Source organism: Pelmatolapia mariae, linkage group LG20 (genome assembly GCF_036321145.2).
Source record: "Pelmatolapia mariae isolate MD_Pm_ZW linkage group LG20, Pm_UMD_F_2, whole genome shotgun sequence".
Classification (NCBI taxonomy): Eukaryota; Metazoa; Chordata; class Actinopteri; order Cichliformes; family Cichlidae; genus Pelmatolapia; species Pelmatolapia mariae.
This window is the reverse complement of record NC_086244.1, coordinates 18,926,504-18,938,794: the sequence shown is the minus strand read 5'-3', so window position 1 is coordinate 18,938,794 and position 12,291 is coordinate 18,926,504. Positions and strand designations below refer to the sequence as shown.

At 39.3% G+C, this 12,291-nt stretch overlaps 1 protein-coding gene across 3 annotated transcripts in view; it reads left to right on the top strand.

Annotated features, from left to right (window-relative positions):
• LOC134618727 (metabotropic glutamate receptor 4-like) overlaps positions 1-12,291 on the top strand; it is a 188,561-nt gene that overhangs the window by 40,339 nt on the left and 135,931 nt on the right. For all 3 annotated transcript variants that reach the window (XM_063464272.1, XM_063464271.1, XM_063464273.1), the window contains one exon: positions 11,191-12,198. In XM_063464272.1, coding sequence (XP_063320342.1) covers positions 11,665-12,198 — 534 coding nt within the window. In that variant the 5' untranslated portion in view covers positions 11,191-11,664. The remainder of the gene's footprint in view (positions 1-11,190; positions 12,199-12,291) is intronic.

Genomic DNA, 12,291 nt, shown 5'->3' with positions numbered 1-12,291 from the left:
TGACAAGGAGAAGGGTAAAAAAAAAAATCACTTTTATAAAATCTTTAGTCTGGGGATTAAATCCGTGTCATAAGACCAAAGGCTGACGGGATACCCTTTGAAGCTGGATAGATCCCTCTAAGAAGAGATGAATGGCAAAATAGAAGAGATTTCAGTGTTGGCAAATAGCATTAAACAAACTGGGCTTTGCTTCTTCTTCTTCTTCTTTTTTTTTTTTTAGTAATAATGCCACTAAAAAGTAAAAATGACAGCGTGAGCAAGAGAGTGTACCTAAGAGGGTATATGGTTTTTAATGATAGGGACCCTTCAGGAGTGCCAACAAGTATGTAGCCTGATGTGCCAGAAGTTCAACATCAAAGATTGTCCAACACACAATGGAGTTAGTGTGCTGCAACTAATCATGTGCATTCTCTAAGAATCACGTCTGCAGAAGCCTGACTAAAGGAAATTATATTAGAAGAAATACGCAGCAATATAAACACAACTTCTTTTTATCATTACAGCCGTGTTGCATGGATTGTATTCTTGTTCCAGCACTTACTGACTCTTCGAAGTTGAAGGTGGATGTGTGGGATAGTAGGCATACAAAAGGCAGGGCCATGAATACCAGAGTTTTTCTAGGGAATTTTCTCTCCAGCCCAAAATGAAACGGTCAAGGAGTTAAGGTAGCAGAGTTAAGGTAGAGAAAGCGCTCATGGTAATTGGTAGGTGGGGCTGATATTTTGTGAATGCTTTGTGCTACTGTGATACACCAAATATCTTTCTGAAACCAATTTTGTCTCTAGTACAAATGGTAACCAAGTTAGTGAAAGAGTGCTTGGGTTGCTGTCTGTAGCTAAAGGAACATTTTTACAATTTTTTTGGAGGTTATTTACTCCTGAGATGGTATAGCTGACATCTTTGTATTTAAATTATTAACCTTAGCATAAAGACAAGCACGAGAGGGAAACAGCTAACCTGGGTCATTCCAAACATAACAAAAAAAGCATAGAAGTCCCTCTAAAGCCCACGTTTTTTTAAATTTATTGAATGATTATAATAATAATAAAAATGATGCAAATTCAAAACTGATAATTGCTGTTTAACAAGGAGGTATTCAGGCGTTAAAGTGGGCGGGAATTATCCTGAATGGTTTTCTGGCATCCTCAGTTTATAAGCATTTAAATCCGATAGGCAGGTTAATACATATTACTATGAATGAGTTCATATTTCATGATGGCATGGCCCACTTACACCTTCAACACATTACTTGTTTTTTGTTTGTTTTTTATAAAAAATAAAAGTAAACAAAAACAAACAAACAGGAAACAGTACATTCGAGGACAAAACTGCATAGGCCACAAAACACAGCAAGCATTTCAGATGAAACTATAAAACTTAAAAAAATCAATTACGTCCATAAAAGCCAGTTGTTTGTGAAAAGGAAACGGTAAAACTTTAAACCACAGTACAAAGCCAGAAATTAAAATTCATGACAGTTCAGCCGAGGTTCCTCCACTGAGGACAAATCAAACCAGAGCATCAATACGTTGTTCTGCACACTGGGGAAAATGTGTTATTACGGTTGTGCTACTGTGACCTGCTGACACTTATTCAAATCAGTCAGGGTGTAGTCTATTTGGCCTTGCCAGCATCCCACACACTGTGCAGTGACAGAGTTAGAGAGCTACATAGACTACAAGTGCCAGATATTACACTGAATGCCATTGAGCAAGAAAAATGATTAAAATCTCAGGTTATTTGGCCAAAGCACTGAGAGCACTTCTTAAAGCAAAGAGGTTGCATGAAGTATAACGTTGCTATCATAAATATGAGGTATTTAAGTCTTACAATGCAGTCTCCAAATGTTGGCATATATTCAGGGAGTGGAATAAATGTATTTACTACATTTTAGTGTCTGCCATTGTTTGCTTCACATGGAATATGTTGCAGCACATGAGCCAATGTTCCATCCTGTCACATGCAGCCTGTGCCATTTTTAGAGCCAAACGTAAATGGTGTGGAAACCACACCCATCTGGCACGAGGCATAATTGTGCCAGTTAGGTTTGGAGCTCATCCTACATTTCCTCAAATAAATCATATATCAGAAAGTGATGCAAGATTATTTCCACCACAGCAGCGCCAGTGAAAATGGGGTCCAGGTGTTCCACAGTGAAATCATGGTAGGGATGCAGAGCTGTTCCTTGTTGAATGGGTGAAGCGCTGTTTGCTTGTGTCTTTTTAAACCAGGAATTACAAGGACAACCTTGGTTTAAAGAATACGGCACAAATGACAAGGTTCTAACAGCTGAAGCAAAAAAGCAGTAAGCCAACAGCCTCCTGTCCTGATTCCCTCGTTGAACACTGAAACCTCATTTTAACTGTGACTTTCACCTGATGGATCATACATAACTTTTGGCTGTATAGAGTTTGGAGAGCTTCAAATGCTTTTTTTTATCCTTTATCTTTTTCAACTATAATGTTGCCTTTGAGTCCCCCTGGAACAGTCAGCTCCCCTCTGCATCCCACGCCTGTATGTAAAGAAATGCACAGGAGAAGTGACTGGTGTTCTCATGATAAAAATTCCACTTTAACCATTCAAGCATGCCTCAACATTGAAACCCTCTTTGACAGGGTGGCAGCAAGCAGAGGGATGCAGTATTCATAGCTTTTGTCTCCGGGAGCGCAGATAAACCCAGGCTATACTTAGAAGCTCAATGTGTGATTTGAAATATGTGATTCCTCACAAATACGTCTTTGCCCTCCTATTGTTGCCACAGAAGGAGGTACATTTGGAGCATTTGCTTTTGGTGACAAAACTCTCTCGTCTGCACACTCTGAAATGTGCTCAGCTCTGTTAGCCAGCTATTACTTGACTATTAGGGTGCTGCTCTTGGGGAGAGATTTATTGGATTCAGACAGCGCTTAACATGGCAGCTGCCAGAGTCTTCCTTCATTTGATTACTATGTAGCAGACACAAGAAATGTTTCATTTTGTCATCAAGACAAAAAGAAATTGGCCGGTTAGCTTAGTTTTTAGCTTTTTCGCTGTCATCTAATTTCCACTTTGGGCAGGAGAAAGAAAGTAAATGTACTTACTACCAAAAAGTCTTAGACTGAGTCCTTACTGAGAACAATATATTTCAAATTTAGCTTTTTTTCTGTCTCTTATTCATCTCGCCCTGAATGAATAGTGCATTGATCTGCAGCACAAGTGTCACAGCTTTCTTTATCTATAACTTCAATCACTTGTGCTCATTCTCACTTGGTTAAAGATCTCAGCAAATCACTTTTGAAGTGGGATGCACTATAGCGCAGTGATTTTATAGATTGCTTTGCGAGTTGCTATTTGAGAATGTCTGCACCCTTGTTTTGAGTAAATCGAGTTAAGCTGCAGTTAAATCTTCATACTGTCCAGTCCTTCTGTCTGTCTCGTTTAGCACATTAAGGACATTCTGATTCAAGCACTTACAAAATACCGCGCTTAGCTCCTCAACAGGAAAGCTCAAAGGCTGCTTTTTGTCTGTTGATGTTGTAAACTGCAGCGTGTCATGAAAAATTAGTTCAAGCAAAATGGGACACACACAAAGCCTCAGCTGGCTCTTATACACGCATTTCTTATCTTTCCTTCTCTTGAAGAAAAATCTGTTTTGAATTAGATATAACTGAAACACAAGGACAAAGTCTTTTCATTTCTATACGACTACAATCCCGCCAGCATTAATTGCTCATGTGTGTGTGTGTGTTGAGCTTTGAAGAATTTGGTCATGAATAATTCAGATTTTACATACATGCAGCAGGGAGGAGACATGGCTTGAAATGACATGTATGAGAAATTGCATCTTGTAACCCATTTAAGTATAAAGGGTATTTAACTACTGCAGTACTACAACTGACAAACAGTTTAATTCTGGGATTCTCTTTAGGGATCATCTTGATTTTCAGAGACACCAAAGACGTTCTAGCTGAGAGAAGGATATTACTCACACAGAGTACATGACTTTTTTTTTTTTTCAGACCAGACCAGAGCTTTTTTTGTGTGTGAGTGTCTACATGCCGTCTGCACTGATGTGTAAATGTATAAATAAATAAATCACATTTGGGATCATTTTCATAACAAAGATGCTATTTTGCCAGATCAGTGCAGTAGAAACAGGAAAGAAATAGACCTGTGAATCTTAAACCTCATTATTATCCAACTATGACCTCTTTAAAGAATTGTTGTGTCCCGTTCTGCATTTTTCCTGTTAGATGTTCTCCACAGATCTCCACATCTTCCCTTTTACCCCAGGACAGCAACATAGACTGTTTATTAATGGAATCTGCATATTGCATGGAGAAAGTGTTAATGAGCGAGCGTGAATCGGTGAATCTCCAGCTCTATTGGAGTGAGCTAATGGACAGTACCCTGGAGAGGGGGAAGGAGGTAGTGGAGCAAAGGGGAATTAGCTTTGAGGTGGGTGTCTGATGTCTGTTATAAAGAGGGAATGAATGCAGATAGCCTACTATATAAAGTTACAATGCATGTAATGAAGCTTCGTGCTTGCTTTCCTCTGCTTTCTAGTTCTTTCAAGCACTTTCTGTGGCCCTGCACTCTTGTACCCTTGTTTTTGTCTTCTTCCTTCAATGACTCATCTTCCAGGGAACATTTCACTCAGAATTAATGTGACACTTATTCAAATTATGATGCACCTGTAGAGATTTGTGTAACATTTTCCACAAAGGTTATTCTGTACTCTTACTAGGAAACTACTTATGCTCTATCTGTCCCATCATCTTGCACAGAGGTTTTCAAACTGTGAAGCAGAGTTAGGGGGGTGGGGAGTCAAGCGGGGATACTGCGTGAGAAGAAAGACAATTAAGGTATTAAAACCCTTAATGCCCAATGGCCACAATTTGAGTCAGTGTCGGCTCCTTCTCAGAGTCACACGTTTATAAAATCTAAACACATGGACACGGTACACGTATTTTTAGGTTCTGAAAAGAAAAGAACAGAACAACTTTATTTACTATATATAGCAGCTTTTAACAAGGGGATCCTGAGTATTTTTTGTGCAAGAGAAGAAGTAAACTCAGGACAAGACAATACAATCAATTTTCTTTTTTTTTATGAAACTATTTTACAACAATATAAAGTCAACATGGAAGCAAGTCATTTCTAACATGCGCCTCTTATCATAGATTGAGATGTAAATAAACTAGTTTCATCATGAAAACCATAACTAACGAGATTTTGTTTTTAGAAGATCAGTCTTTACTCTCCTCTGCAATAAGCAGAGGCTGTTTTTCTGCCAGTGCCTTTATTGTCAAAAAACAATAGGTATTAGAGGCTGACGTCAATAATCATTAGGCTCATGTTTATTTTGTACAGTATTTCAGCAGAAACTAATGTAGAAAATGTCAGTGCCATAAAAGAGTGAGGGAGAGAGAGAGCTAAAGAAATTCTCTCCTCTAATGGACTCCTGTTGAAAAGACGATTAAAAACCTAAAAACAGCTTTCAAACGCTTCGTCGCAAGAAGCTATTGCAAAAATTCCTACATTTTTTTCTTTTTTTTGCCTGTGGTTATTTCTTTCTGCTAAAGGAAATATGTTTTGAAGGAAACATAAGGTGGAACAGATTATGTTTTGTAAAAGAGGAAAGCTTTCGAATATGTACCTAGGAAGTTGAAAAAATTGTTTTGTACCAAACGTATGAGTCAAATAGTTCAGGCTAATATCCAACATTATTTGAAATTATAATTGCGCTTTGGGACTAGCAGCACTTCGGTAGGGATAGAATAAGATTGTCGTCTAGTTCAATATAGTAGATGTAACCTTAACAATAGTGCCTAAAAAAATCACAGATGTAATTCTAGAGCTGACTTATAGACACGATTCTCAAAGTCTTTGGGCTTTATATGTCTTCCATCCATCCCAACCAGCTCCTTATAATTTGGGGTTCAAAGAGGAAGGACTTTAATCACTTCTAGTGTAAAAATGTTGCCTCTGAAAATAAGCGAGCAAGTGATAACATTTGCCACCAGTGAAAATGTGAAAACAATCCTTCACAAGCAGCCACATTTATATGCACAGTTGAAAAACATTACTGTAAAAAACACAGTCGAGATGATGTAAATAGGTATAAACAAAGGGCTCGAAAAAAACCAAAACACTTTGAGCAAACCAGCCCACAGACATGCAGAGAGTGTGACGTTCTCCGTTCTGAGGACTTTATCTCTACTCTCGGCTGTGATCATATTGGTCTTTTGGGCCTAAGTATCTCCTCTGCTGAAGCATAACGGCCAAAACAGCAGTTCCACGTTGGATTAGGATATCACTGTCAGGCAGTGCCCAGTACAGCTTTGACAGACCTATTAGCAGGTTGCATGTTTTTGTGAGGCTTCGCAGTTATGACTGAATGCAAAATTGAGCCTGTGTCTTGCTGCATTTCTTTTGAGCTTTGAAGCTGAACAATAGTAAAACTCGAGATCATTATTTAATAAAAAGGCCATACAACACAAACTCAAGACATGTGACAAGTTCACCAACGGCAGTGGTTTTTCAGCTATTATGAATAGCTGAAATGTTATTCACACGATTTGAAAGCTGTGAATGAGGTTTCGGGGTGGGAAGGTGCGGTTGTGTGTGGCTGTTATAATCCCGGTGATGTCTTTTTCTTGTATAAAGTGCGAAGTGAAACTCAAACTAAGGCTAATGCCAGACTTGGTTTAAAAAATTAGACAAACAAAGATCTTTTTATAGCAAGGCATTTGCTGATTTGGCTGTGTTTCCTCAAACAGTCTGGCTCAGTGGGAGTTTGCTTGTCAGTCTGGCTTTGTCGTGGCTGGCAAGTAGCCAATGGCTGATTCAAAATTTTGAATTGCTGTTGACAATCTTTGATCGTTTGGCCATTTGTACTTTTCCAAACTATTTCTGAGACAGTGTATATGAGTCCCTCCGTTTTAGTATTTAATCCTTTTGCAGCTCTTCATTACCTAAATCCTCAAGAGCAACTCAGTTCCCTGACATTTGCTGTGTAACAAACGTCAGTAAAATTCATCCAATAAAAACTAAATTAATAAATAAATATGTGACGTCATCAAATAGTCCTAAATGTCATTTGATGGCAGCCAAAATCTATAATTTTGTAATGACTTGAAAAACAAAAAATGCTAACCCTTTCAATTACCTTTACTTACCCTCAAGCCAATTTAAAAATAATAAAACATTGGAAGTTAGGGTTTAAATTGTTTTTAAATTATTGCTTTATTTATAACAATGTGCAATAGTCTTGAGTTACCCCTCATTTCATTATTCTTTAATTCTATGAATCAGACTTTCTTTTAATTATTAAAGTGATCCTGATCTTACTGGCAGCCTGCAATTTATTTCCATTTCTTTAGTTGAAATGGCAAAAACAGTATTTTTGCACCAACAAGATGATTCCTAAAGAGCTATTGGATAAAAGCTTGGCATATTTTGGCATGGTGGGCACTGTCTTCTTAAAAGGTTTGAGGTAACTAGCCAAGGGAAGGAGAAAAGAAAGAAGTTGTAGGCCAAAAAATAACTATCTACAACAGATGAACAGTATCTGACAGTCATGTTCTTAAGAATTAGGAAAAAGAAAATCCAGCAATGACCTGCCACATGAGCTGAGAGATGCATTTGGCTCTTCAGTTGATCCATCTATCATCAGAAATGGTCTCAGAGGAACGGTGGCTAACAAGAGTCCAGTCTTAAGGAAGTGAAACAGGCAGGTTAAACTGAAGTAAACCATATAAAACATGAATCGCACTAAAATAACTACAAATAATGAAATTTTTTCTTCAGATCATTGTAAGTATGTATAGATGAGTACAGCAGTGAGTAAAACACAGTGGCGGCTCTGTCATGGTTTGGGGCTGCATTTCATTCGGTGGTGTTGTGCATCATGTCAGAAGTGATGGAATTATGAGTGCAGAAAAGTTAGATTTCAGTCTAGCAGTACCAGTGGAAAGTGTCGGACTGGCAACAGCTTCATTTGTCAGGATGAAAATATTCCTGAACACATTGTCAGTGCAGTAAGAGCATACCTGGATAGAAAAACAAATAGTGTAACACTGTCAGTCATGGACTGGCCTCCCCAGAGTCCAGACCTTAACATTGTTGAAACAGCGTGGGATCATCTTGACAGAGATTGAAACAAAAGGCAGCCAACATTCAAAGAAGAGCTTTGAATGTCCTTCAGGAAGCCTAGGGAACTATTCCTGAAGAAATTACAAGTAAGCCTGCCAAAGAGGTTTCAGGCTGTGCTGAAGAATAAAGGTGATCATACCAAGTACTAACTTTCAAGCTTGTTAGAATTGAACAAACCCTGTATTTCCAGGTATGTTTGCACATTTCAATAAAACACTGCACCCATTTCCCATTTTCCTAGCAAAATATAAAGAAATGAGGGGTGGCTTCTGCACAGTACATTGCACATTTCACAAAGCTTCATTGTCTTTTGAATTGGAGACACACTTCAGTAAATATTGTCTACAAATTAGTCCATAGAAATGTGTAATTCCATTTAAGTGAAACCTTTACTGGAGTAAAACCTTGGCCCTGTCAGCTGTCAGTGTGGTAATGCTTACAGCAGCAGGGGACTCTGGTTGAGTGCAGAGGAAACCACAGCTCCTCCTCACAGCAGCGAGGGGAGACAGTCGCTATGTGGATTCTGCATTTTCCCCCCAACTCATACTCTGAGCAGACAGCTGATGTTTATCTGCTCTGCCCATCTGGGCCTTGTGACTAAACATCTGGTAAAGCTGCCACTGTGTATGAGGTGTTCCAGAGTGATGACAGTGAAGGCACTGCTGTCCACCTCTTCTAAAAAGATCTTGAGAGGTAGGCAGGACTTCATCTTCACATGTCAAGGCTTATTCTTAGAAACTGACTCAATTACCAGAGTATTGTCCAGCTCTCAAGGCATTTATCTGGTTGTTTTGTGGAGAGGTGCACTGTAATTATCTTGATTGTGGCTGCTTAGTGTGTAATCAAAATGATAATTGGATGGGCTGATTTAAAATAAGAAGTTCCCAGCCTGGAGCCTTTGTCCCCACTTTACGGGCTGGTACAGCGGGTTCATGGAAAAAAATTTACAATATAACAAAGAGATTTGTTATATTGCTTTATAGGATGCAATATAAAGCAACATATATTGCTTTATATATAAAGCAATATATATATAAAGCATATTGGGCCACCAAAATTTGAATTTTGGGCCACCAGTGCTTAAAATCTTTTAAAAATTGTCACAATCTTGGGTCTCTGACCCAGCGTTTTCAGTTTATATTTTGAGTTCTTAAGTTATTCCTTGAAATATGTTGAGTAATAGCATTATCATTTGGTTGCCTTAAGTTTAGTCTAGTTATGTTTCACTCTTCTGTGTTAGTCTGTCATGTTTCTTGTCTTCATGTTGTCAAGCTTGTGCTATCATGTCTACGTTGTTCCATGCTGTTTCCTGTTTTATTTTGAAAGTCTGTGTCAAACATGGTCAGCTCGTTCTGTCACAGTGTGCCGAAGCAGACTGTATGAATTGGGAATAGTAGACCCAAATACAGACACAAAAGAATGTGGAACAAAGCTTGATATTAATATATTGATATGGCTGATAAAAAAGGTGATAAAAAATGTGCAAAAAATGTATGTTAATAGTGGTGAAAAAGCAGGCATTACTCCATCATCATTATCCTGACCCCCATTTTAAACTGTTTGTCAGGTTACTTTTCCACCTATTTGTCTATTTTCAACTCTTTTCATATTTAAGCCCATGTAGCTACCTTTCCCTCTGCCTTCTCTTCGAGGCTTTCCCCCAGAATGGGATGTTTTGCAGTGACTGGTAGGCTTTCATCCATTATGAATGCTATGTTTTAGAAGGATGATCTGTGCAGAATGATATAAATATCTCCTTTTGGTTCCCAGCAGGATGGGAGAGGCAGAACAAGATAGGCCACTGTGCAGCGTTAGCGCTGTATCTTTATAATTTGATATGAAGTCTAAAGTTAAAGAAAGCAACACAAACATGTGATGAGCACAAACAAGGCTGTCTATAATTCACGATACACGGCAAATCTCTTGACCCCTCCACTTCTGAGACAGCTAGCCAATTTTTTTTTTGCAAAATTAGAGAAAAATGTTAAAATAAAAAACAGCTATTACTACACTACACTTCCATTTGCATTAAAATAACTTCAGATATCACCAATCGGAAGTGATGGTCTGACAGCTGGTGCATTGTAGCGCAACTTTGTGATCCTAAGAGAATTTTTGCCCTTTGTGTCCTCTGTTACAGGCTGAAACACAGCAGGGGGCTGTATGTTAGCATACAAAACCAGCATGAAGGAAAGACTGACAGATATGTGTGTGTGTGTGTGATGGTCAATTGAGAGAGAGGGACAACTGCAGGCTTCTCCCACTGTGTCCAGATCCATTGCTCTATTAGTCTGGCGCTGTGGAGGAAGCCAGTTGTCTTTGAAAGAATATACAAGGACACACACAGACACAAACATACACACATATATAAATAGAGTACAGCTGATACAAAGGATTGGAAAGGCTATGAGGGATAAGATGTGCAAAGAGTGAATAAGTTCACAAGTCAAAGAATGTGGTTTTTGATTTTCAGAATCATGTGCTCTTAATTTGCTAGCGTGTTTCATAACCTTTGGTATAACGCTCTGGAGACGATCTACATGAAGAGAGCAGTGTGCCGTTATGAAGCCTATGGAACACTGCCAACCAGGAGCAAATCAGTTATGCTCAAGGCACATAGAAATAATTCATTGCAGTACTCTGAAAGCAGTTGAGGCATGGGTGCAACACAGAATAGATTTCCTGTGTATAGTGCTGGGTTCTGGTATTATTTCTGCTTGAATCTAAGAATCTACAAACTAGACTAGAGCTTTGGCTGTCCAAAGCAAGCATTATGTGCCCCTTTGAATATGATGTCAATTAAAAAAGCGTGCATGACATTGCAGCTTCTCTAACACACACTAACTATAAAGCGTGCCTTTTTTAGGAGATTCTACAAAGAGAAAACCTTAACATTGACTGACACTAATAAAATGCCAAACCCTGCATAAAGCCATCTTTATTGAAATTGGATGACTGAGATTCCATTCCATCTTTCATTTCCTTTTATTTCCAAAAGTGGCTTTTCCTGCTCTTTTCTTCAGGGCCTCTGACACCTCTTCTCTCTCGTTGCAGGCACCCACTGTGGAGCCCACTGGCTGGCCTTGTAACTTTCTGCCTGTTTGACACACCAAGAGGAAAGCTAAATGCACCTGAGTGATTCTGGAGAACCAGAGAAGAGAGGCAAGCTTCCCACCTTTGTTCTTGCCTTATGAGAGCTGCTCTCTGTGGACTCCACCTCAGAACACTCTGCACTGTTTAGTTACTGCATGTATCCACAACTCTAAGGTGCAGGAAAAGTGAGTGAAACACAAAGAGGAAAGAAGAAAGGGTAAGAGATAAAGAGAGCACAGCTGCATAATTAGTATTAGCGAATTTGTTGCAGAGCTAGAAACCATGAGAAGAGACTTCTGAAGACAACTGTGCTCTGAAAAATATTGCGGCTAAACCTTCAGGACATTTGTATGTGTGTGTGGGTATATGTGTGCACACCTCTTTCATTTTCAAAGGACTTGAATTTGTATTTGGATGCGGATTTAGCCTTTCATTATGACTCTGCAAAGAGGCTTTGAGAGAGCATGGATTGGCTGCCACAAAGGTGTCTGCTGCTGGGTGTTGCTGCTGGCTTGTTATGTCTTGATCTCCTTGGCTGCCAAACCGAAAATGCCGGGCCATACACACCTAAACTCAATACGCATTGATGGGGACATATCCCTAGGCGGGCTGTTTCCGGTGCACGCGAGGGGAAATGACGGCAAAGCTTGTGGAGAGCTGAAGAAGGAGAAAGGAATCCATAGGCTGGAGGCCATGTTATTTGCCCTGGATCGTATCAATAATGACAATGAGCTGCTGCCTAATATCACTCTGGGGGCACGCATACTAGACACCTGCTCACGGGACACCCACGCTCTGGAACAGTCGCTGACATTTGTTCAGGCACTGATTGAGAAAGACTCAACTGATGTCAAATGTCTCAGCGGAGGGCCGCCCATCATCACTAAGCCCGAGAGAGTGGTGGGAGTAATTGGTGCATCTGCCAGCTCCGTGTCAATCATGGTAGCCAACATTTTGCGTCTCTTCAAGGTCAGTTTGCTCTTCAGTATATACTTCCTATTTCCTTTTTCTAATCATGTTTGGAAAGTGCTTTTTACATGGAATACCTCAAAACATATCCTG